The 26,122-nt window shown below is 40.0% G+C and overlaps 1 protein-coding gene across 1 annotated transcript; it reads right to left on the bottom strand.

Moving 5' to 3' along the window:
• Positions 1-2,775: 2,775 nt before the first annotated feature.
• Positions 2,776-24,614, bottom strand: tacr3a (tachykinin receptor 3a; the record flags this gene model as incomplete). The annotated part of the gene is made up of 5 exons (XM_079220400.1): positions 2,776-3,097; positions 3,806-4,002; positions 16,870-17,020; positions 17,615-17,803; positions 24,247-24,614. 5 exons carry the CDS (start codon positions 24,612-24,614, stop codon positions 2,776-2,778), a joined length of 1,227 nt encoding a protein of 408 aa, XP_079076526.1.
• Between the last annotated feature and the right edge of the window lie 1,508 nt (positions 24,615-26,122).

The following is a 26,122-nucleotide window of genomic DNA, read 5'->3' as shown; positions in this document are numbered from 1 at the left end:
TTTACAGGTAATTATGAGATGTGGTGGAGGTAATTGATTTGAGAAATATAAACAATTGAGATATTTACAAAGTTACAACATTTAATTTAATTAATAAACAGTCTGCATTGTTTTTGACGATTCAAATAAAACAAAAAAATATTGCTCAGTTGTAGATTTGTTTCCTCATCACAATTTGACTGCATTTTTAACAAGTTTCATCATCATTAGCATGCTGTGTCACTTGTAAACACTATACTGCAAGAAGACGTTTGCAATGAAGCTATCGAGCAAATACATCACCACCAAAGCAGAGCAATTAAAACCCCTAAGAAATATTATATTGAATTGGAAAGTCACTTAGTATCATCAATAACAATATGTTCCTTCAATTCCTCATCTGAAATTACCAAAATAATTCTCATTTGCCAGCAATAATAACATTTTAATTAGTTTAAAAGGAACATATAATAGCTTATTTCAACCTGAGTCCTGTTTTTTAATAAGAGCAGTACAAGTTAAAAGCACAACATGTAGTGAAGTAATAGCGTCCGCATTGATTGTTGATTGATTGATTGAAAGAACAAAGAAATGAGGCTCAGGTCAAAATGAACAAATTATCCTTTAAAGATACAAGAAATAATATGGTCACCACTTGACAGAGATCGAGGCACATATCGTACTGTACATTCATACAAAGCACAAACATTTATTCAGAGAAACATGAAAACAGATTGATCACCACATACAAATATTTATCCAACTTCAATATAAGAATTTTAGACAGCTGAAATGCACAACTTGTTTTTCTTCACATTCTTGAGTAAATACTTTCATGAAGTCTTCAAACATTCAGAACTGTTGGTAAGATTAATTAAGGACATCTATAATGTGTTTTGATGGTTGTAATTTCCGGTGACAAAATGAATATCTGAGAATCTTTTGACATTTGTTGAACAACATGTGTCTGCCACCACAAAGAGCAACCAGTCGAACACTGCACACATTTTTTTTTATTTTTATAATTCTTTAAAGAAGGTCAACAAACCAAAACACTTATGATAAGAGAAGTCAAACAAAACTTATTATCAGTCAGAAGGGATACACTGGTCATATGGTTTATATAATCCTGTCACAGTGTGGTTCCACTTATCATATTGAAAAAACAACACGGCATAAGCTATCATATTGCTCGGGGCAGTTTCAACACTTGAGGTGCACACAAGCAGGGATTTAAATAAAGATTTAACACAGGAAAACCGCATGCTGGAAGAAACTACCGAAACACCAACAACTGCAGAAGGCAAACACTGTCTTGCTTTCTCCACACACACTGTATGAAGGCATTTAAAAGAACATTATAGAACAGTAAAACAAAGGTTGCACTTCTTTCCTTCACTTGGTTGCAAAGTGAATACCCTGGTTGGTTAGTTCGCTTTCAATCTGCTCATTCTCCAGCAACTTGTTTATTAGTGTGCCGCAAATACAGGATTTCGCCTCTGGCTTATTGCCAGTTACAGAAAGCATGTTCCTTACAACCGTTACATAACTGAAAGCCAAACTCAATTTCAATACTTTCAGAGCCAAACTCAAAGCCACACGTCGAGCCAAATGGTGTTTGATCAACAGCAAATCCATTGGCGACTTTCTGCAGCCGCATTTTTGGCTTCAGAGGGGAAATAGACGCATCACATAAAGTTAACATTGAGAATTTACAGATGGAAATGAAATGTATGAAATACTTACATAATTACAACCATCAGGGTGTTTTTTTCAGTCCATCTCTATTGTGAGATAGTCTCACACTGCTCGCAGTGAATCTCTGAGCAAAACTGATTAATTTAATTATCAATCATTTCAATTGTGGGACCGAGATCTTAATTAAACCGCAGTGCATTGGTTGAAATGCTAATCCCAATCAGATATGAAAGTTCTGTAATGAAGCAGCTGTTTGCAGTATTTAATTAATGCAAAGGGATTTTTATTGGATAGGAAGATGACTTTAACGTATCGCTCATACGCAAAACCTTGAATGTAGATGATCAAACTGTACAAACTAAGAATTCTTCACTTTATATGTTATCAAGGCTGCTCCCGAACATGAAATGTAAAGCCTTACCCACCACAGCCACAGTTGCTATCAGTCACATTTTGTTCTGGGCAATTTCGCAGGTTAGCCATGATTCTACAGCTGTGCTCTTTGTTGATAACAAACCCTAAAGTTCAGTGATGAGAAGCTGTATAAATCTTTCCCAAAGTGCCCTGAGAGGAGAGGCCCGTTTAACCAAGCTGCAATTTGCAACGGGATCATTTCCTCTATCGTCGATTTCGAGTTTTCTCACCATTTAAAAACAAACACTATACTCAAGACCCACACATGAGAATGGAAGCTTTTGTGAAAGAGGCTCTGGTTCCACACAGAGACTCATCACCTTTGATCATTTACAAAACAATACATGACACTACACGTGTTTGGGAAACCACTGGGAAAAAACTATGATGCATGCAGTATTTTAATAAAGCAGAGCTATTCTGCTGTGAAACATATTTAAACTGCAATACTTGTCTTGATGTAAATTTACTACAGCTGCTTTGATACTCAAAGCTTTAATGTTATTATGTAGGGAAAAATAAACAAGCATTAAATAAAAATGAATTCAGATCATTGTATATTAGCTGATTCAAAATATAAAATAAATCATGTTTAAATAAGCCAAACATCTGTGCACCATTTGTATACAGTGCAATATGCATCGGTGTGTATTTCTTGCACACATACGTCTCTGAAAACACCCTTCAAGAGAACTCCTCGGGTTGAGGGCCCGGAGCCTCTCCATTAGGCGCTTTCGCACCGTCACCGTTGCATCCAGCGATCTCCGTGTGGCGAGACGTGATGTAGCTTCTCTTCCTGGCCGGCAGGGGCTGCTTCCTTCCAGTGCCGTCATCAACCTCGCTGGGGTCGTAAGCCAACACCGTGGTGGTATCCATTCGTGACAGCGTGTACATGCTGCTCTGGCGTGTCGGATGCAGACGCGTGGAGCGTAGTTCCAACTCGTCGTAGCTGGATACCTTGATGAACGGGCACCAACGGAACACACGCTTGAAGCCGGCTCGAAACCTGGTGCCGCATGACGAGGGAGAGGAGGAGGGGGGAGGAGGATTGCAAAACACAGGACAGGTGATTGTTTGGAAAATAATGGGAGAACAACATGGAAAATAATTACAAGTAAACATGTCTGATGGGTATTTTTGTTGTCAGTTTTCCTTTTAATAAGACAAGAAGCAGCATATACTGAATACAGTTCTGCACCAAAGGTTGTCTCTTCAGCAGAGAAGGGGTGGTATCGAGGTGCCCCAAAAGCTTTTAAATAGATGGAGAGGGACGCGTCTAAATGTTTGTGCAGTGATGAAAAATAAATCAATTGGTGTTGAAGTGCAGTATTTTAAAGATGCTTGAAAGAAGCAATTTCATGAGTAGCCGAGTGATGTTCTAGATTCACTACAAATTCAATTTACAAAAGAACACATTTTAACTTTTATCGACAAGACCAACCAGAGATGGACAACGTTTAAAAAGTACTAAATGAGACTCAAAGGGATGCATGGAAAGAATGCTATAAAACAAAACATGCAACTATACTTGATAAACTGTCATACAATTATAAATCCATGCCTAACTTTGATCTTCTAGTAAAACATTTAATGAAACGTAATAACACTCAGTGATGTGCTATGACTAAATTAAATCATTTAGTAGCCCTGCAAATGTACATTCAGTTGTAACATTTAGTTTTTTAGGTTGTCATAACCCCCCTTTGTAACCCACCTGCTATTAAGGCAGCAGTAGATGATGGGGTTGTACATGGTGGAGCTCATTGCCAGCCACAGCACTGACAGGTAGACCTGCTGGATGTACTTCCACTTGCTCAGGCGCTTGTTGAGACCCGTCACAATGAAGTAGACGTGGTAGGGCAGCCAGCAGAGGGCAAAGGTCACCACTACGATGATCATCATCTTCACCACCTAAAAGAGAGAGAGAGAGAGAGAGAGAGAGGAAACAAACATTCACAAGCTCTCATTGTTGGCTGTGTTTAGGATTCCTGGAAGCATTAAGAGAGACAGAGTGTGTAAGCCGGAGGACATGACACAGGAGACAGAAAAGTACCACTGCCAACCAGTCACTGTCTCTGAAACTGAAGCATATTTGGGGGGGAAATGTTGTTGTTTCAGTCCATTTCTGAACTACAACCTTTTGGTAGCACCTGGTACTGCAGAACGAGCGCAGCAAGATTTAAATAGATAATCAAGACAGTCATTTCTAGTTTTTTTTATCTTATAAACATTTTTACAATTTATCAATGTATCTATCTTTCAATCTCTCTACTTAGAGGTGAAATGAAATGAATCCATAATACAAGGTGGCTCTTCAGAGAAAGGCTGAGGCACGCTACCAGAGACAAAACAGACATCATTGGGTTCCTTCTGAAGTCCAAACAGAAGTCCTGGCACCCCTTACTTTAAACGCATGTTTGAAAAAAGTTTATGACCTAACACAAGCCATGTTGTAAACTATGCTAGGTGGCTTCTAAACAGTGGCAAAGCAGTCAGTCAGTACTTTGCCTGGAAGATATAGGCTTGTATTTTCTCAAGAGGATACAAGTCGAGCGTGAAAATGATGTCAGAAGACTATAACTTAAAGATGTGAGGGTCAAAGTAGTTGTTATGGGTGCGTTAATGTTTCAGTCGCATGTGAAATGCTCTGTTCGCAAAGAACACCTTCTTAAAAATTGTGTTCCCATACAACCAAACTGCAATGTCCATTATGTATCGAGGGAAACATATGATCTCCCGGATTATGTTTGTTTTTGACACTATTGGACTGTCTTAAGGTACATGAGATGTAGCAAAGTTCTGTCTTCCTGCAGCCCATTTTCATCATGGGGATAATGTGAAGGTCAGAGTACATATTTACAACAATGTCTTGTGTTCATATTATATAATATTTTGGATGACAACAGGATGCCATTAAGTTATCGTTGTCAACTGGCTTTTAGTGATGTGGGTGAGGGTTTTTTATTACCAGCCAATCTGGAGAGAGACAAGTGGACTTATTTGTGCATTTGTGTTTGAGAGACAGAAAGGGGAAGAAAAGATGGATCATTGCACACAATATTTCTGTAATTTACTCAGAATGCTGCTCTTTGAATTTTTGTCTCACCCGTCCCAAACTGAGATTCTTTTGCATTTTTAACATTTTCTGAGAACTACTGAGTTTCAAGGTTACATTTATATGTGTATTAGGGTTAAAAGTAGGATTTTTGGCAGAGGTTACTTTCTAGGTATGCTGGAAGACAGGATTGCATTGATCGCAATCGCACAATCCATTATTTTCTAGATTACATGCCAGTGAGAGATTAAAGACTTTACTTATTTACTTTAAATTACTAAAAGTAAGTACGAGGACATTTTTCCATTAGTACGTAGTAAAAATGAAGGTGAAATGTAATGCCCCCTCAGTCTTGTTATTAATTAAGAAACTTTGTCACTCATGCATCCCAACTCTGCCACAGACATACTCCTCTCTACTCTGTCTTCCTCTCTTGATTCTCTCTGTCCTCTTACGACACGAAAGGTCCGCTCTAGACACTGCACAACAGGCATACTGTAATAACGATCAAATTATGTTATGATTACTAATATTATGTTCGAGTGAGATTTTCATTGACAAAAATGCAAACTAAATTGTTAGCTTAAATGCTAGCTTCAAAATGCATTGTTAAAAAGCTTGTAAAATTGCCTAAATCAGATTGTCTTTTGATTTAGGCAAAATAAATGGACACTCTTGCCATTATACTATAGGGGTAGAATCACATGATCAGTTCAACTGAGGATGTAGACGATTTTACCAGATGGCCAGTATCATGAGGAGATGATTTAGGCAAGAAAATAATTTTTGTCAAAAAATGGCTTTTTATTTTAGGAAGGTGACAATGTGCAAGTACATTTTTGAGTGAATTAATGCACATGCAAGAGACCCTTTGATGGTTTTCATTTCTGGATTAAACTTGAAAATCCAACACAAATGGGCTCAGACAGAGCAGAGAGAATAAGAGATGAGTGAAGAACAAATATATGAAATTTACATACAGTAGAGCAGACCTCAAAGGGAGGATGTCTTCTCACGTTTTACCACTTTGATGTTTCATGATTGCTGAACTACAAAGACCAGTGGGACAAAAATGCACAAAGAGAAAAAATGTCATATAATAAGAATAATAATGTCAATCGACTGTAGCCAAAATCCCCCGGAGCAGGATTACTGGTGCTATTGTGCTGAGATACAGGCTGTGACAGAACATGTAATATAACCATGGATACTTTTTGGCATTTGCGACTTTCTGTCACCACCAAGGCCAGGAGACCTGCATCGGCTTTGTCCTTCTTCGCATTTGCCTGCTGTAAAGGCACTTTTCCAGGCATGAAAAAAAACAGTGGCAGATAATGAGAGACATTGTGGTGCCGGAAGAACAACCTGCACCTGCTCAAGGCCTCCTGGACCAGCAGGAGCCGTCAGCCAGACGTTCTCTGCTGTGGCCATGGATGGAACAAAGCCCTCCATTTGCTGCACCTCAGCATGCTACGGCTCCAGTGCCTCCCCCTCCCCCGCCTTGATATCATACTCAGGCGGCTGCGGCCTGGTTAAAGTCAACAGGTCAGCCCCATCACTTTCCCATAAAGAGCAGTTTCCTCTCACCCAGTCTGCTTATGCTCCCACTTGGCATTGTCCAGTCTCCCCCATACAGGCACACGCTCGCCACACAAATCAATCCACTGCACACAGAAGTCAGAATGCAGCAGGCACAGCCCAGTCACTTCCTTACATTTTCACGAAACACATCCTAACACACACTAACGGTGTCAGACTCAGGATTTGGCCACAGAGTGTGTCTTTTTAGCACCACGACCACGACCGCAAAGACAGCGCTGCTCCTAGCGCTGTCTTTGCAAGTGAGTGATCTATGTGGTCTCGCCATCCTGGCTTTCTATTAGAGAGGACGAAAGTGCAGAAATTTTAAAGTCGAATCAGCGTATCAGATGGTACGTGCAAGCGTACCATCACACAAGCCTGCAGTGCAGTGGAAGTAGAGTCCGCAGGGTGTCTGGGCAAACTCCACGACAGCTTTATCTTCATCCATGGTCCTTCTCAGAGGGATACCAGGGGTAGACATCCGTGCTGCGGCATCCTATGCTTCTCTCTGACCTTTCATTTGTTTCTATGTGCTTGATGTATCTGAATCCCCCGACTCATTCAATGTTAAATACAACCGTATTTGGCGTTTTTACGCAAATATAAAATGGTGCACCTCTAATCTAATTATCACGGCAGGGCTACATAAGGAACATTAGGAACATAATTGACTTCCCCACTCTTCTGCATTTGCAATGATGTGTGAAGAGAGTGTTAAATGCAAAGTCAGTACCTCAATGTTTTTTACTCGTGTCACCCACAGCTGTACACCGGTGTTTGTTTGCCTGTGGAGCTCGGTTTCACATCGGGATATAGAATACCTCAGCTTCACCAATAACTCAATAGCCACAGCTATTAGAGGGCTAAGGCTAAATGAAATGCAATTTGAGTACCAACAGAAGTCTATGGCCCAGCCTAGTAATTGTCCAGCGCACAATGTTAGTTACATATTGTAACTCCAGATTCAATGTGTTTCGGAGCAGCCCTGTAAGCGCTGGGCCCCCTTTGATGCCACCTATGCCAGATGAAGAAATGTTGGTTTAAATGAGCAGAGCTATGGTCGCACAAAGTGCAGATGTAAGAGAGGATGCAAAAAAAAAAGAGCCATGCATGTGCCGGAGGGATGATTTTAATAGCGAAAGCTCTTAAAGGGCTACAAATGTTCCAAGCTCTCACGGCCGCTGCTCACACTGCGCTCATATGGAGGTTACACCTGTTAACACTGTCACGAGCAAAAACTGTGAGCTCCGTCAGTTGATAATATATTCATTGCTATCTTATTTATTGCCGATACTGACATTACGTAAGATCCCCTGACTTAACTAATATTATGCTAAAGGTGTCAATTGTGTTAAAGCTAAAAATAGAGAAAGGGAGATATCAGTACACAAGAAGAGGTGTAATCAAAATCTTGTAGCTTTACTATCTATATATATATATATATATATATATATATATATATATATATATATATATATATATATATATATATATATATGAGGGGCCTTTATGTAAAACTAAGTTTGTGTGCAATCCTCATGTATATCAGTGGAGGTTATAAACCATTAGGACTGCAGATATTAGTATTTACATGTGTTAAAAGTTAAAGCATTAGTCATATATGGGTAGGTTTCAATTAGTTTTTTAGGTTGCTAATGACATTACAAAGAGAAAGAAAAAGCTGAAGTAAATACTCATTAACACAGTACTTCAAATATAAATTAAAATGAGCAGTGGGGAAAAAATGTGAGTAGATGAGGGAAGCATATTACTTTGCTGATGCTGATTTGCTCTGGAAAAAAATGAACAATGAAACTCACATGCTAATGAGCTTTTAAAATAAAATGGATATTGAGTCTGATTGTAACAGTGCTTGCCCCAGCATTTTTCTTCATTACTCCATGAAATGCCGACTCATTAGTTAGGTTGCAATTTGAAATTTGTGATATGATAAGAACAAACCTCAGCCAAGTTGTGTGCCTGAATGCAACAGTACTTAAACAAGAACAACTGATTAAGTGAAAACAAAAGGTGAAGAGGAAAGAAAGAAAAAATTCTAAAGAAGAGAGTCTTCTCTTCAGAAACAAAGTATTAGGGAAAAATGTTTTTAAAAAAAAAGATACATAACTCATTTGCAAATATGATATAATGTATTTTTTATTCAGTCATTAAAATCCATTAAAAAAATAAAAAAATAGAAAAGTAGTTTGGGGTCTGAATAAAGTAAAAGGCCTTTATACAAGAATTTAAGATTTGTAGAGGTAATCCATCCCAAGCCTTACAAAACTCTCTCTCTCTCTCTCTCTCTCTCTCTCTCTCTCTCTCTCTCTCTCTCTCTCTCTCTCTCTCTCTCTCTCTCTCACACACACACACACACACAGCAGAAAGGAAGATGGACGATCAATGGTGCTTACAACACAAGATGAACACAGATTGCCGTAAAGAGCCGATTTATGACATCACTAGTGCTGCACTTCAGACTTCGAACGCATAGCCCGAGGCCTGAGTTTAGAACACACCACCTGTAGCATGATCATTGTGGAGAGTTGATTAACTCAAAACAATAGTCTAGTCAACATGTATCTCAATAAATGTGTTAAAAACAATAACGATGGGGCTATGTATTGCTTCCTATCACCTCACAGACCTGTGATGGCTGCACACAAAAGGGGACACACTAGACAATCTTGAGAAATAATAACACTCTTCATGGGTTGTTTGTGTATGAAATGACCACTTGTTCCTTCTTTACCTCAATTTATTGATTTTATTAGTGACCTTTGCCATACCATCAACACAAAATAAATTACTCTGTCAATACCTTGAGTGGGTTCCACCATCATTGTTCACTCCACTCCACCATGGAAAGTAGTGGGCCCTATTCTTCGTACCTGGCTTACTGAGTTAGCCGGATAATTTTCAGGATAAGATGACGTAGGTCAGGCTTTTCGGTTCCTCGAAGCAAGTTTAGAAAAATCACCATAGCAACACATCCAAAGATTTGAACCTGCTCCAGTGCAAGCTAACTGAAATTCACTGGATAAGCTAGCCACTCCCACCGGACAAAAAAGGCAGCTCCCTTCCTCATTGATGAAGGAGCGATATTAGTTATATTAGTTTTATAGGGAGAGAGTTCTTAAGTTCATTTAGCGCTTAAGAAACTTATGGATGTGTTGAAAGTATTCATAATTATGACAGTGTTATTAGTACACCATACATATCATTATTGTAGAAAATTATTACGGTGGACTTGTGATAAGAATACAGAGAATCATACACAATTTATTTTCATTGCTTCAATTGATTGGATTTCTGATTATGAATAATACATACATAGTGATCCACCTATGCACATATTCAAACTCGTAGTTATATGGTAATCTACGCATACATGTATATACATATATATAGTAGATGATACATACGCGCATACAGTACATATATCTACATACTACTGCCAGCAGATACATTTACATTACATATAATCTGATTGATTTAGGTGATGAAGCACTTAAAGTTAGCCGATACATTCTCCCAACACTGACGCATTTAACTTGTCTGATATATTTGTGACGCTTATGTCTCGCAGCGGGGGCTGTGTTAAGCTGCGTTCACACCAAAAACGTTGCAAATCGTTTGCGAATCGTTTGCTGTGAATGCATTAGATTTTGCCATGAACTCCTTTTATGTGTTCATGATCATCTCCTGCTTCTCAGCGGAGAAAAAAAAAACGGGCACGTGCATTTATCCAGATGACTGACATCTGGTTAGAATTAACAAGACCGTTTCACCACGGATCTGCTGTTGAGAAACCGAGTTAGCCTGGGGCTACTGTGGTTAAGTGGTTAGCATGCCCTTCTGTCAATCAGAGGTTTGGAGGTTTGAGCCTCGGTCCCGCTAGTCCATGTCCTTGTGTCCTTGAGCAAGACCCTTAACCCCTAATTGCTCCCTGTTGCTGTGTCTGCGGTGTATAGAGCAAAAATGTAAGTTGCTTTGATAAAAAGCGTGAGCTAAATGAAATGTAATGTAGCCTGATGTCAATCATCTTGTTAATTTCAGCTGGATAATAGGACATTTGATCGACTTTGTTGAACCACGTACGAGAAATAGTGCCCTGGTTATCATGGATGAAGCATTAATGCTTCATAAAAGGGTCAGTTCACCATAACATTCTGCTGCCAACACATAGATTGGCATAGATTGGGAAAGCATTATCTGCAGTTACTGGTATGAGTCCAGTGTAGAGTGGCGGTTGTGAGCCGATACAACAAAAGACAAGTGTGACTGGCATAGCGATGTAAAAAAGCACAGAGAAGCAAGGATTACAACACACACACACACACACACACACACACACACACACACACACACACACACACACACACACACACACACACACACACAAGAAGAACGTCTGTGCTCAGGTAGACAATACTTCAGTATATCTTTACAGCTAATAGAGCGTTCAGCTCTATTTATAATTCCGACTTTACGTACACAAAAAAATGCTAACTGCATTTTGAAGAACAACATTAAGGCTGTTTGAAATATCACAGTGAAACAGATGGATACAATTTGAATAATTATCTGTGCATACACACACACACACACACGTAGACCCGGCGCTATGGGCGGGCCTTGGGGGGCCGGGCCCGTCCTCGGACTCGGCTGGGACAAGCCTGTCATTCACCTATCACAACTCTGTCGCCGGCGACAGGAGCTGTCACAGGAGGTAAGATGCAAACATGATGCAAAACTAAGATTACCGTAACTCCTCGAATATTTACGCCATCGACGTAATTCCAACGGATTCTGAACGCTAAGAAGCGTAGCGTTCAAATGCCATGCGGTACATTACGGTAATAGTATAGAAAAATGGCGACGAGCTTGTCTGTGGGGGAGGGGTGGAAGAGAGCAGGGCAGAGCAGCAGCAGAGAGCAGGGAAGAGAGTTTGACTGGCTTTTCACTGCCTTTTGAGTGGTGTTTTCTTTGGAAATAATGTTGTGGTTGTAAATAATAGTATTAGTATAGTTTCTGAGAGTTCTGCCACTTGCTGGCCCACCTAAACTCCCCACTAAAGGCCACTTTCCTGTCTACACAAACACAAAGAATGACAGTCGGAAAAGGAGAGGCAGAAAGTAATTTTGGGGAGGAAACACTGGACTAGCTGCCTCTAAAAGCCTGTCTGGATGTTTGAGGAGGGCAATAATGGGTTCTGTCTTCAGCTGGACCGGAACTGCTTCAGGGAGATAAACAAATCTCTGAAACGCCTGGACACGGACACATAAAAGCCTATAACATGGACATTGAATGCTCTATGCAAACAAAACAGCTTGAGAAGATGTAAAATAGGTTACATTTCATTTCTGTAATCTCAAAAGCTTTGGTCATGTTCATTTTCAATTGTTTAGTAGAGAAATATGATACAAATTCAAATACATTTCTTAACCTTTTACAGTGTTTTAAGCCTTTATAACATATAATAATGACAAATACTTGCCAGATTTTTACATTTCTCCTGAAAAAAGGAGCAAAATCATTTTGATCGTAGACAGTCGATGCTCCACAAATGAAAGGCCAACCTGATTATGTTTTGGAGAAGGACTTAACAAAAATTTCAGGAGTGAATGGAGGGACACTGTCCTACGCAGATTTCACTTGGCGGCCAACCGTCGTCTCCCGCTCTACTAATGGTGAGTTATCTGGTTTCATCCAGCCTGCTGGCCCTATGGACTAGGCTAAATGATAGGCCTATGTGTTTGTTCTTTCTTGGAAAAACAAACAAACAAACATGTAATGCAAAACAATGTCTTCTTAATTTCTGTTGTAGGTTAGCTGTTGGTAGGCCCTTTACGTCGTTGCTGCGCTCCGCTCTGTTTCGGACAAACACCGGACAGTGTGTTGTTGTTGAGTGTGTTGTTATCGTTATTGTTGTTGTTAATGTTGTTGCTGGATGTGTTAGCCTAATCATTTTAGACCTTTTTAGGCCTATTTTTTTTAAATGTCTTGTTGTGGCTGAATCTGCTATCTACTGATCTTTCAATACAATATATTGTGGGACTTATGTGTTGCTTGATTGCTGTGTTGATTGATTGCCATAGGACTACGGTTCATGTCTAATTCTATTGGGTAGGCTACCTGCTCAGCTGGGCCCTGTTTCTCGTACCTGGCTAAACAAAGTCAAGCAAATGTCCTAATCTCCATCTTAAATTAGCGAGATGATTGACATCAGGCTATCTGGGTTTCTTCACGGCTGATCCGCGCTGAAACGGTCTCGTTAATTCTAGCCAGATGTCAGTCATATGGATAAATGCGCGCGCAACCTCTTTTTATCGCTCTACTGAGAAGCAGGAGATGATCATCAAGCCATATGAGGAAGTCAATACCGTAGTCATTCACAGCAAACGCATTGCGAATATTCCAAAGTCTTTGCAACATTGTTGCCGTGAACGCAACTTTAACAGCGCCCGCTGCGAGACACAAGCGTCGCAAATATATCAGACAAGTTAAATGCGTCAGTGTTGGGAAAATGTATCGGCTAATTTTAAGTGTTTCATCACCCAAATCAATCAGATTATATTTACGAATAAATATATACTTATGAGGATATATGTACTGTATGCGCGTATGAATCATGTACTATATATGTGTATATACATGTACGTGTAGATTACCATATAACTAGGAGTTTGAATATGTGTATGGGCGGATCAGTATGTATGTATTATTCATAATCAGAAATCCAATCAATTGAAGCAGTGAAAATAAATGATGTGTGATTCTCTGTATTCTCATCACGATCACCTTAATCATGTTCTACAATAATGATATGTATGGTGTACTAATAACACTGTCATATAATTATGAGTGCTTTCAACACATCCATAAGTTTCTTAAGAGCTTAATAAACTTAAGAACAGCGCGGTATGCAGCGGGTGATAGTCTATGTCTGTGAGACGGGCGATCAGCTGCGCCTGGTGATCAATGTCCTTGGCTCGAGAAGCTTTCGTAAATAAATTATTTCTTGCCGGCAAAATCTATATCGCCGCGTACAGGAAGTCATGATTATGTAAAGGATGGATCCTGGCGATCTGAAAGAACTCTCTCCCTATAAAACTAATATAACTAATATCGCTCCTTCATCAATGAGGAAGTGAGCTGCTTTTTTTGTCCGTGGGAGTGTCCAGCTTATCCAGTGAATTTCAGTAAGCCTGCCCGAGAGCAGGTTTAAATTTTTGGCTGTGTTGCTATGGTGATTAATCTAAGCTTGCTTCGAGAAACCGAGAAAGCCAGACCAACGTCATCTTATCCTGACAATTAGCCCGCTAACTCAGTAAGCCAGGTACGAGAAATAGTGCCCTGGCCTATTTATTAGCTTGTGAGATTCTAAATAATACCATCTGTCACCTTTTTGTGCCGGAGTTCGATTATAGGTGAAAAGTTGAACTACTATGCTTCCATAGGCTGTAAAAAAAAAAGTGCCCCCCCCAAAGCAACGTAAGGCCCCCCCCGCAAATCAGTGCCTGGCGCCGGGCCTGCACACACGCACACGCACACACACACGCACACACACACACAACAAAGACTCCTCTTCATTTGATCTTCACAGTTACTCTCAGGAGGGACTCCCCACAGACCCATTATCTGGCTGGAAGAGTCCAAAATAATGATCACCTTGGTGAAGACAGTACCGACTCTCAGGTAAACACAGGCGCTGCATTCTTAGGCAACGATTCTGTTGGTGCTCGGGCAATCACGAAGAAACTATGGACATCCAATCATAACATCTATTGGAATTAACGTACCCTGCCCGTGCCAAGAGTTACATCATTGTATTTGCCAGCGGTGCTGCATTAGTGATTAATTTGCCTTCATCGTCTTTTTATGACCCTGCTGTCTGCTGCAACATGTGTTTTCTCATAGTTCATTGCAGCGGTAAACATGATTATTGTTAAAACAAGTCTCGAATGAGCCCATGAGATGAAAAGGCCTTGATGTCTACCAAAGTGCGGACAAAGTCAGAATGCCTTGAGACACCGTTGGTTTTCAGAGCTTGTCCGTGTTCATGAACAAAGAGTTGATTGAGGACAAGTGACAACCACAAAGGTTGTGTTCTGTGGAATTAAGGTTTTCCTCCCTGAAATGTTCACAGTGCAGCATGTTCACCTGCTACACACGCATACAGAAGGCAAAAGTCATTATTCTTGAACATTGCTGTTCTCACTTTTGAGTGTAAGATTTATCAAATCTTTTTTATTCAAACTGAAAGCAAATCTACACAACGTGGAGCTTCATCAGCAGTTTTCTTTTCAATCTCACCAGTGGGAATTGAATGCAATATAGAGCTACGTGTTCTTGCTTTAATCAAAGAAAACAATATCTATGCTTTCTAAATAATCCTGCTTCTTGTGCAATATCAAAAACTAATTCCAGTCATATTCAAAGCAGACACAGTAGTTCCAGTTTGAACAACACCACAGAAAGCTTACTGGGGTTATATTGGTTTATTTAACCCTCCTGTTATGTTTGTTTCTTAGGTACAGAAATTATGTTCCCGGGTCAATTTGACCCGGTGCGTGTTGAATCATCCAAAAGTTGTCAGAAACCAAATAATCCTAATAAATATAGTTTGTGCCTCATTACCAACACCATTACTAACAATTCAATCAGTTTTTAGTGGAATGGAGTTATTCACCCCTCCATAGATCATAGTTCAATTAGGCCCATTCACTCGTTTTAATGAAAAATACATGTTCAAACTATTTTTTAGGTGCATTGGAAAAACCAAGATAGAAATTGCATTAGTTTACCATAACATGTATTTTTTCCCTAAATTGTATTTGCATTTTGAATTGAGATGAGACACCTCTGCTGTTCAGGGTCATATTGACCCGCTCACTCAAAATCAAGCCATATGGATTCATATTGAAAGTGAACTTTTTTTATGTTTATTTATAGTGTTAAGAAATCTAAATTGACCTCAAGATGGTCTTCATCTTCAGACACGTACTCCTCTATTTCATTGTCATGATCAAGGATGTGATCCAGATCCTCCAGCGTCATCCTTTTGTTTCTGTTGCTCATGTTGTCCTACAGTAAGCTGCTGAGTTGTATGTATCTGCAGACTCTAAAGTTGTCTGTATAATCTGTACAGTATCTGTATTTCTCGCACAGGTGGGGTAGTTAGAAAGAGAGTGTGCGTGCGACTGAGATTGGGATGAAATGTGTGTGTCACTCTCAGTCAGTGTCTCAGTCAGTCTATTAGAAATCTTATAGTATCTTATTTATTAGTAGAGACATGAAAGAAACCCTTACTTTGATGTTCCCGGTGTATTTAGGGGGAAAGTGAGAAGAAAAGCATTGTTTAGTCTGGAAGGTGTGGTTCACGTTGGGGGATGGGCACATGAAGCAGGATAGAGATGGTTCCCATAACAAACACCTGCTGTGTGTGTGTGTGTGTGAGAGAAATGTGATGAAACCTGGTAGGAGGGAGTAAGAAAGACTGAAAGAAATGGTCTAAACTTGACCCTCCTGACCCCCTATAGCCTCCACTTTCACTGCCAGGTCAAATTGACCCAAACATCATCTCTGTAATATAAATCTGCAAGGGGCGGGGGGTTACAAATACATGATTTTTACGTTGATTACACCAATTAAGGCAAGCAGAAGAAGTTTCATACAAAAAAGGTACTATTCAAACTTTGAAACAGGTCAATTTGACCTGGAACATAACAGGAGGGTTAAAGGTGTAACCTATTTATATTAAATTGTACGAAATAATTTGCTGTAATGACCTTGCAAGTGATGTTATATTTATACCAGATTGTTTATCAGCAGGAATCACTTCATTAATTAATTGACTACAATTAATTACATTTGGGGGGGCGTCTGGAATTTCCCCATCAGACAATAAATGTCTTTGCCTCAGAAACTAAATTAACAGAGACAGAAGCTAAAATCCTAAAGATATTACAGTAATAGCAAGATGGATAATTGCTCTGCCCTGGGAGTTGCTGTTTGAATGCTTTTCTTTTTTTTGACTTTGATTCAAAGATCATGTTCACAGTTACTAATTGGGCTACCCCAGGTCATATCTGAATCATTGATGGAATGGCCCACCAATTCCACTCAAGTCTGCTTACCTTCCTTTTAGCCCTGAGCTGTCCATGATAGTTATCAGATGAGTCTCCTGGGATCTCCCCTCCCCACAGCGTGACGCCCACGATGGTGTAAGTGATGCCCATCACCACGAGGGGCAGCACGTAGACCAGAACTGTGACTATGATATGATACCTAAAATCAAAAAGAGGAAAAGGTAGAGGACTGTTCACATTTATTTAATAATTAAACAATATAATTTCTTACCCAGTAGCTTTTATATCTTGCCCATGCTGAGCATATATATAAATACATATTAATTAAAATGTTGTTGTTTTTATTGGGGAATTTGGCTTTATCATACATGGTCAGAAATGGTCACCATCTTGGTGAAAATAATTTTCTATCACAGTAAAAGCCACTCATGTCCCCATCTATTCCAAATAACGGTATCAATACAGCACAATGCTGAGTGCGTATGTAACTGTCAACATGCATGAGAAGGGATGTGGTCCATCACAGGCAATGTGCTCTTAGGTCAATTTATAACATTAGTTTCAAACAGTTGTCTATGAAAGTTAACAAGGAATGACTTAAAGGTTACACATGTGTGTGCATTTTAAGTTATATCTTAATGAGATTATAATTAACTTGTATGGCAGAACCTGTTAAAAAACATCCACATTAAAAGCAGCTGCAACAGTTAGCTTAAGTGGAAAGGACTGGGCTACGTCTGGTATCAAAACAAGTTACAGTTTGTGTAAAAGCAAGTCACAAAGTATTTCTCACATGAAGGGGTCGTCGGCCATGCGGGGCCAGGCCACGTAGCAGAGGGTCCTGCGGGGCAGAGTTCGGGTGGTGGAGAAGTAGCAGAGAGGGAAGGCCAGAACCACGGCCAGACTCCAGATACAGATGATAACTCCTGTGGTGGCTTTCGCCGACAGACGAGGCTTCAGCGGATGGATGATGGCCATGTACCTACAGGTCAGAGGTCAGGAGGTTATAAAGACAGACTTGTGTTTAAAGCCTCAACATCTAATTCAATCATTGATTGATAGTTTACATATTTACGTATTCATGCATTCTTTATGGCAGCTTGCCCTCACACTTTTCAGCATCTGACTCATTAAAATAAAGTAACATATACTTGCCATAATGACAGAATGCCTTTATTTGATTTATTTTTTACATTTGATGCTTCTTCTAATGTAAAGGAAGCTTTGTCTGTCATTATATGTTACGATGTCATCAACTTAAAACATGGGGAAAAATATGATTTCAGAATCAGAAGTGTTTATTGCCAGATGTTGAACATACGACGAATTTGACTCAAAAAAAGTGAAAAGTGCATAACAATAAACATAGACATATAATAAAACAATATAACTATAATAAAAAAATAAACATAGTGCAATAATAAATAAATATGGCAAATAACAAACAAATAACAGTATTCTAAAACAAGTATATATTGTAAAATAAAAGTGGCAAGTGTATTTTATTAAGAGAAGAAAAGATGTGCAAGGGTGTTTGAAATTGTCCTGGGGATGTGAGAGTCCGAGTCAGTGGGGGTCCAATGATGGAGTCAGTGATGACAGAGTAGAAGTGCACCATCATGGTCTTTGGCAGGTTGAACTTCTTCAGCTGCCTCAGGAAGAACATCCTGCATTTTTCCGAAAATCCACTGTCTTTAGAGCGTTGAGCTGCAGGTTGTTTTGACTGCACCAGGTCATCAGGTGGTCAGACTCCCACCTGTAGGCGGACTCATCCCAACCAGAGATGAGTCCAGTGAAGGGGGTGAACTTCAGGAGCTTGGTGGACTGGTGACAGGAGGTGCAGCTGTTGGTGTCCAGGGAAGAGCAGAGGGGAGAGACGCGTCCTTTCCTCTGAAGCGTTACATGAAGGTACGTGTGTTTCTGATGACAGCGGCCACCGATCACAGCTGGATCAGCTTTCAGTCTAACAGAGAGACTTTTGATGGATTTTGTGTTTGCACATATAATCACTTTACTAATACTAATAAAGACAAACAGTTATCATAACTGCCAGAGTAGCAGTGTTTTCTCTCTAGTCTGTTACCTGTTTAACAAACCACATTCTGTATTTTGTGTATACATACAGGATTGACTTCTAGTGGCACGTTGCGTTTGTCTTATATATTCCTTGTTTGTATCTGTATTTCTTGACAATATGATCGTGAAGTCATTATTAAAAAACCCAGAACATAATTATGGTTTCTTTTGAACCCAGAGTATTTATCAGGCCAAATGTTTCGGGGGAAATTTTAATTATGTTACAAATCAAACCCAACACTCAGAAAGGATCAGCCTCATGCGACTGAATGGAAATGACGATACATTATATAAACCGTGTTTCTTGCTGACAAACAGACAGACTTTCCCTCTCTCCCTGACTTTAAATATTTCCATAGTAAAAAAGTAAATGGGAGACATATCAGATAATGACAAGACACATCTTTCAAATAAATGAAGAAAGGTCCTTAAAAGGCCGGTAAAACACTTCTGTGAAGGCTCCTTTCTTGTATCCTTGCTCAAGGATCCTCCTCCCTCCTTGCTCCTCAGAGCAGAAATAAGAGCTTTGGGACAGCCGTCAAGATGGTGCAGCAGAACATTGGTCCGATTCAAGCAAAGCTCGAGAAGTGCGGAAATGACAAGTAAGAGACTTAGGATGTACTCAGAGTCTTTCTCATTTCCCGATTTTTTGCCACCTCGATTCCTCGCTCTTTGACCCTCCAGCTTGGGGACCTGGAAATTGAACTCAGCGCTCCATTTTGAAGGACATCCCAATTCCTAAAATGCATCTCGAGGAGCAAGGAGCGAGGAGGCTTGCCGGAGGAGCTATGGCCGAGGAAACACAAGTGTATCCTTTGCAAAAGTGTTTTTGGCACACGTAAACAAATAAAAGAGAAGCAACACATAGCTGTAATGATACCAAACCACGGCTGGACTCTAAAGATTTTACATCTCCTGTTTGTATTCAAACATTTTATTTATTTAAGATGACCAGATGCGTGATCAGACTTTCTGTCGTTCAGTTTGTGTAGCTCCTCAAGGTTTTGTTCCAACCACATTTCTTCATGAAATTCTCTTGAATTCAGCACTAATTTACTATATTTCATCTTGTCATATAGATAGAAAGGATTGTGCTTCTGTGCATATAATATACATCTGTACGCATATATGTCATATATAATCATGTCCCTCTAAATTTGTATCATACTTTTCGTAGAAACATTTGTAGTGCTTCACACAATAGAATACATTAAGTCTTAGCCTATGTGTGTGTGTGTGTATGTGTGTTAAATAAAAATGCTTGACATCTGATCGTTCTTGTCACATCATGCCTCGTTGCGATTGAATTAATAGTAAATTCATGAACACAATGATGCTCATCTGGCAGAGATTATAAAATCCAGAACTATAATTAAACAATGGACAGCTGATCAGCGGTGCCTTACCTCATATGTAATTGACGTCGCTTTAAAATTATGCAAGCGTACTGACACACATCCAAAATGAAGGCACAACAAATAAAACAAACTAGAGCCCAATATGATCAGAATGCTTACACATAAATGAACTGCCCAACAATGATGTTAACAGAGAGGGGAATAGAGCTGAAACAAGTGGTTTTAATAACCGCAGATAAAGTCCCTGCACAAAATTAAGTATTTTATTTTACTGTTATGTATTATATTTTAAAATCCTGCCCTTATTTTACTTGGAAAAATATAAATAATGAACATTTATTTACTATTGAAAGCATGTTAATTACAGTATAATTCATCCAGTTTCATTTGAAAACTGATGATAAATATTGTTGAGATATTGTTCAATTGAACTTTCTTTATTTGATTTGACAGACAGTTGTTGACTGCATACATACGTCTAGGCTACATCAATATATATGGCACTAAATCACAGTGCAAGTTAAACACTACTGTGATGTTCCGGCCTTTTGCTTGAGGAAATTCCCTCTTACTGGACCGTGAGGATGTTTTATTGAATACCCGTGATTTTGAGAAATTGACCAGCATGGCTGCCACTTAGACACTTACGAGTCATTTCACTCAGTATAGGAACAAGCGGCAACCTCCGATTCTGTAAAGTGAAACAAATGAGGAAATTCCTAAACTTGTAAGCTTTCTAATATCCAGAAGGGCGCAACTCCTCTGGTTACAAAAATAAGTCTAATTGTATGGAAGTCTATGAGAAAATGACCCTACTTCTCACTGATTTACTACCTCAGTAAACATTGTAAACATGAGTTTATGCAAGTTTCCAGTCTTCTTCAATACATCATGATGTTCATTTTATAATTGATGGTCCTATTAAGAGTATTATAGACGCTACAGCAGGATATACTTTAGGACGTGGCTACCTTGTGATTGACAGGTTGCTATCGTAACCAAATCCATATGCACTCCTCTGCAGTCTAAATATTGTCTCTTTCGTTCACTGGTTGCTAAAAACTAAACTCAAGGCTTAAAAACAGCAGTCCAAAAACCAATGGGTGCAACATAAATATATACTGGGAAGCACTGTATGTGATTAGGTTTGAATAGAATTTTCTGGCCTGAAAGCAAGCAGTCAAGCATTCACTTTTGTTTTTGTTTTGACATTTGATTATTTTCTGCCTGGCAGCCTGTAAAAGTCGAATTAGCCTGCACTGTGGTGTTAGATTTTCAAGAATGATTTTCAGGGAAATTTGTGATTTATTCCAAAAAACTGTGATGATGAGGTTTTGTTTGAACCACACAGTGAAGCACTCTGGCAGGAGATTAGTAGCTCAAAATGAACCCAACTCAGGATGCTTCATGATTAACGCAGGCTTAGATGCGCTAATTCAATCTTCATCAGATGGTAAAGAACGGGTCTTGTCCTGTCACCTCAGTGAAAGGAACTTATTGAGGGACAACGGCAAAGACACCCCATCTATTTACCAGTAATTGCTTGGCCTTTATTCCGTGACTTGCTGATCCTTGTGGTTGGCACTGTGTGAATAGATTGTCAGATGTCCAATCAAGTATGTGCCACAGCACTCTGTGTTATTTGGCACCAATGGTGGCTGAAATAATAGACTTGTAACCATTGAACAATAACCACCATGCAAAGCCAGCAACACTTGAATAACATGATTACACACACACTCCTCTTTGGTCGCCAAGTACACACATCAAAGCACATTTACAGAGCCGTCAGCATCAACTGGGCACCATCACAAAGACATTACAGCAGAAAATTAATAAATCATTTTACTTTTTTTTTGTTCAACCTGGTAGTCTGCTCTGCCTCAAGCTGCGTGAAAGCTTTCATGCAACGTATTGTTTGGAAGCCATGTCACAAGGGTGTGACAACACCAACTAAACACTCACTTTGTCATTGTCTAACGTGCAGAGATTACCTGGATGAGGTTTACAGCAAGAAGTAGCCCAACATTATGCACACAGCTAAATGTCAAGTGTTGGCTCAGAGGAGAGGAGTTTTGTTTAATGTTTCAGCGACCTTCACTTCACAGCTTCTGAGAAAATACTTAATTGGGCAGTTCAGAAGACACCACTGGTGGTTTATTTCCATGCAGATAGCTTTGGTTTCATTTGAACGAAGGACAGTTTTGAGTTCAAGACAAACCTAAGACAAAATTCAAAATACCAGAAAGTTGGTGAATGCGGGAAGTTCTGAATCCCTCAAACAAGCCAAGAACAAATGAGGCCCATTGCAGAAATCTCACAGACAGAAACTGGTCAAATGCAACCGACATCGGAAAAAGTTTACAGTGAACTGAATTAGCACTTGATATTCTTAGTGATCTGTACATATATATATATACACCCAATGATAAGACTGTATTCTAAAAGGGTGTGAAAAATGGAAAAAAGGCACGAGCCATGTCATCAAAAAAAGCTTCCAGGATTCGCCAGTTGCCTTTCACACAGCAATCTGTGTTTGTTTGGCTCCAGTGCCTCAGGAAACACACTAGGCAGTACAGAGTCAACAGGAAGGACAAATTCACTGGTGATCACGAACTGTGGCCTCATGCCATTTCAAGACATCAGAGCGGAGACAGCAATACCGGGGTTACGAAAAGCATGACCTGAGGTCACATCTACATCATGTGGGTCATGCCGATGTTCTCTTTCTCAGTACACCGTTGACAGAATCAAACGGACACTGCAGACCAAAAATACAAACCCATGGAAGTTGCATGTAGAGGAGCCAAAATGAGCGCGGCCTCAGGAAATGTTTTGCTCCCTAAGTGTGACAAGGATAAGGAGGAGGAAAACACCTCACACAACATCACACACTGTGACACTCGTGCACTAGCTGTAGACACACTCTGCAGCTTCTCCACGCATTTAGTTTTCATTATGTTCGGCCTGTGGCCGCTTCCTTCATCAGTCTAATCCCTTTATTCAAACATTATGACGCATGACAGTCCACTTATCAGTATCAAACCGGGGCTGATATCTCGACTGCATCGCCATATTACTGGAAACAACAGGGGCAGAGAGAGAGAGAGAGAGAGAGAGACGGACGAACAAAAAAAGGAAAGAAGTGTGAAAGCGCAAAGAAGATAAATAATATAAATGCATGTGACAGAAAATAAGAGAGTCAGAGAGCGTAATAACACGGGAGGGAAAGGGTAATCTTTTCTAGGGTGTTGGAACACAAAGAGCCATTCACTGCATTGCAGACTCTTTTGAAAAACAGCTTCACTTTATGATTCATTGACAGTGCAACGTATTCATAAATGTGTGGAGCAGGCTCATGGTGTATGAAATGGCATCCCGCTGGGATAACGCCTATCCAGAATGCGAATCACAAATAAGTAATTATCAGCCTCCACTGGGAGCTGAAATTAACGTATACTTAAATCAGCAGGGGGCATAAACTCTGTTGAAATAATGTGGGGACAATGCCTAAACAGGATGCCATCAGTGGAATATAAATTAAACTGATGGGACTCTGTAAGTCAGTTCTTATGAGTGCGAGGGCATAAACTAGAACATCAAATGATCTGCACAAGTATTACCTAATGGAGTGCAGTTTGTCTTCTAAACAATACAGATACACAAAAGTGTTTATGTTGAGGACTTTTTCTCCAGCTTGACATCCATGTTTCATAAGGTGTGTTGAATGTAGTCTGCATTACAATATATATGTTTACCTCAATGGCTTCATTGCTTCCCCCCTTTTTTGTGCAATACATATGCACATATGAATGATCTAAAAATGATTATAGATATAAAACTATTGCTGCCTTGATTAACAAAAAGTGAAACATGTACTGTTTACCAACAGAGAGAGAGAGAGAGAGAGAGAGAGAGAGAGAGAGAGAGGACGATTTAGCTTCATCAGTCATTCCCTAAATATGGTTCTTGCAGCATGTCATAAGCCCACCTGTCAACAGCTATCGCAGTCATGGAGTAGATGCTCGCAAACACGGATGTGACCGGGAAGAAGTTGTGGAATTTGCAGTACGCCTCCCCGAAGTACCACTCCCCGTGGGTCGCGTAGATAAAGTTTATCAAAGTGTTAAACGCGGCCATCGACGCGTCCGAAAACGCCAAGTTTAAAAGAAAGTAGTTCGTCACCGTCCTCATGCGCTTGTGGGCAAGAATGATCCATATCACGATGAGGTTTCCAAACACCGCCACCGCCAGCACGGAACTGTAGGCGACGGACCAGAGAGCGACGCGCCACGGCGGCTGCACAAACTGGTTGGTGTAGTTTGCCGTTACGTTGGATCCATTATGGGGAGCCGCCATCCTCTTCTCCTTTCCCCCCGATTATAGTGAATGCGATGGTTTCACGAGTCGGATCTACTCACCGAGGCGCAAAAGCTAGAGTAGTGAGAGAGGATTGCGTATATGCACCATGGCGCGCAACTTAAGCACATCGCCATCCCTTAAACGTGACACATCTCTGCATCACCACAATGAACGTCTCCAACAGTCCCGCAAGTGTCAGCATACAGTAATAGGTCTACAGATAATTAAAAAAAACGTGGTGAAACGCTAGTATCCTTCAGTGCCTGTTCAATGTGGGTGTGAGCGCACAGCCTCTCTCCTCCAGCACCGGCAGCAGCAACAGGCAGGGCGCCGTGCGCACTCAGTGACGCACCAATGGCACACATGGTGAAAGAGATTGATTGATTCTCGTGGCAGTGTTAAACTTCATGAATAACAGATGAACCCCGCCGTCTCTCTTTGCAATGGCCCACATGCAGTAATCAGTCAGCGCACGTTGTGTACCTTTATCTTCTATGACCCTCCATGATATTTTTGTCAGCAGCATTTCAAAGAAAGAACAGGATATTGGAGTATTGCAGGGAAGCATGTGTCCAATAAGACACTCTTTTCAGCCCACAGTTCACCGCCTGTTGAGTTTTCCCCCACTGTTCCATTGTGTGAGTGTCTTCGTGCTTAAATCCACCTCACAGTGCACCACAGAGAATATAAGTATTCAATTCTGTCTCCAAATGGCCGACTCTCCTTCTTCTTGTCACATCAATATTCACATTTAACAGGCTGAAGTTCCCCCCAGACATCCAAGTGTTCACATCAGATAAACCTCCTTCATCTCCTGACATAGCCTTTGGTGCAATGGTAACCTCTGCACGGGTACATTTACATGTCTTCCACGGCGGATCAAATCCAATCAATCCAGTAAAGCTTTTCACCACGATACAGTATGGTGTCCAGACTCATTTAATACAATCTGAGATTGCGGTTCACAGTCAAGTGGATTCCTCTCTAAACTTAATTTGTGTTAATTTGTAGCCTCATAGTGTTATATCAGCACTCCAAAATACAAAAAGGAGTTGAAAGAAATTAAGTTTGTGATGATTCATTTTGATTTAAGTGCGGTCACAAGACAGTTTCAGTTCACTGCGCCAGACTGCAGAAGAATGCAGGAATTTTAGTCTATTGTAGGTCTCTTGTGTGTCCTGTGGATGCATTATACTCCCACAGTTTTCACAGCAGAGGAAACATAATTATTACCTTTCACACTTCCTGAAACTCATCTAAAGTTGTCTATCGTGTTCATAAACAGATACATAAAAAGTAGAAAAAAGTCTCATATACTCTATTTACGTGATGTTTTCAAATGTGTCTGACAGTAAAAGTATGTTTGAGTAGACAAGATTGTTGTGTGGCGGAGGAAAAAAAACTGTATCCTAATTAAGACATCATTATAAGATATTAAAATGAATAATGCTGTAGTGATTTCAAACAAGAGATTAAAGTGTGAGGATCAGCCGACGTGCATCAAA

The sequence above is a fragment of the Taurulus bubalis genome, assembly GCF_910589615.1.
Source record: "Taurulus bubalis genome assembly, chromosome: 6".
Lineage (NCBI taxonomy): Eukaryota > Metazoa > Chordata > Actinopteri > Perciformes > Cottidae > Taurulus > Taurulus bubalis.
The sequence above is the reverse complement of the archived record's forward strand: the minus strand, read 5'-3'. Positions and strand labels throughout refer to the sequence as shown.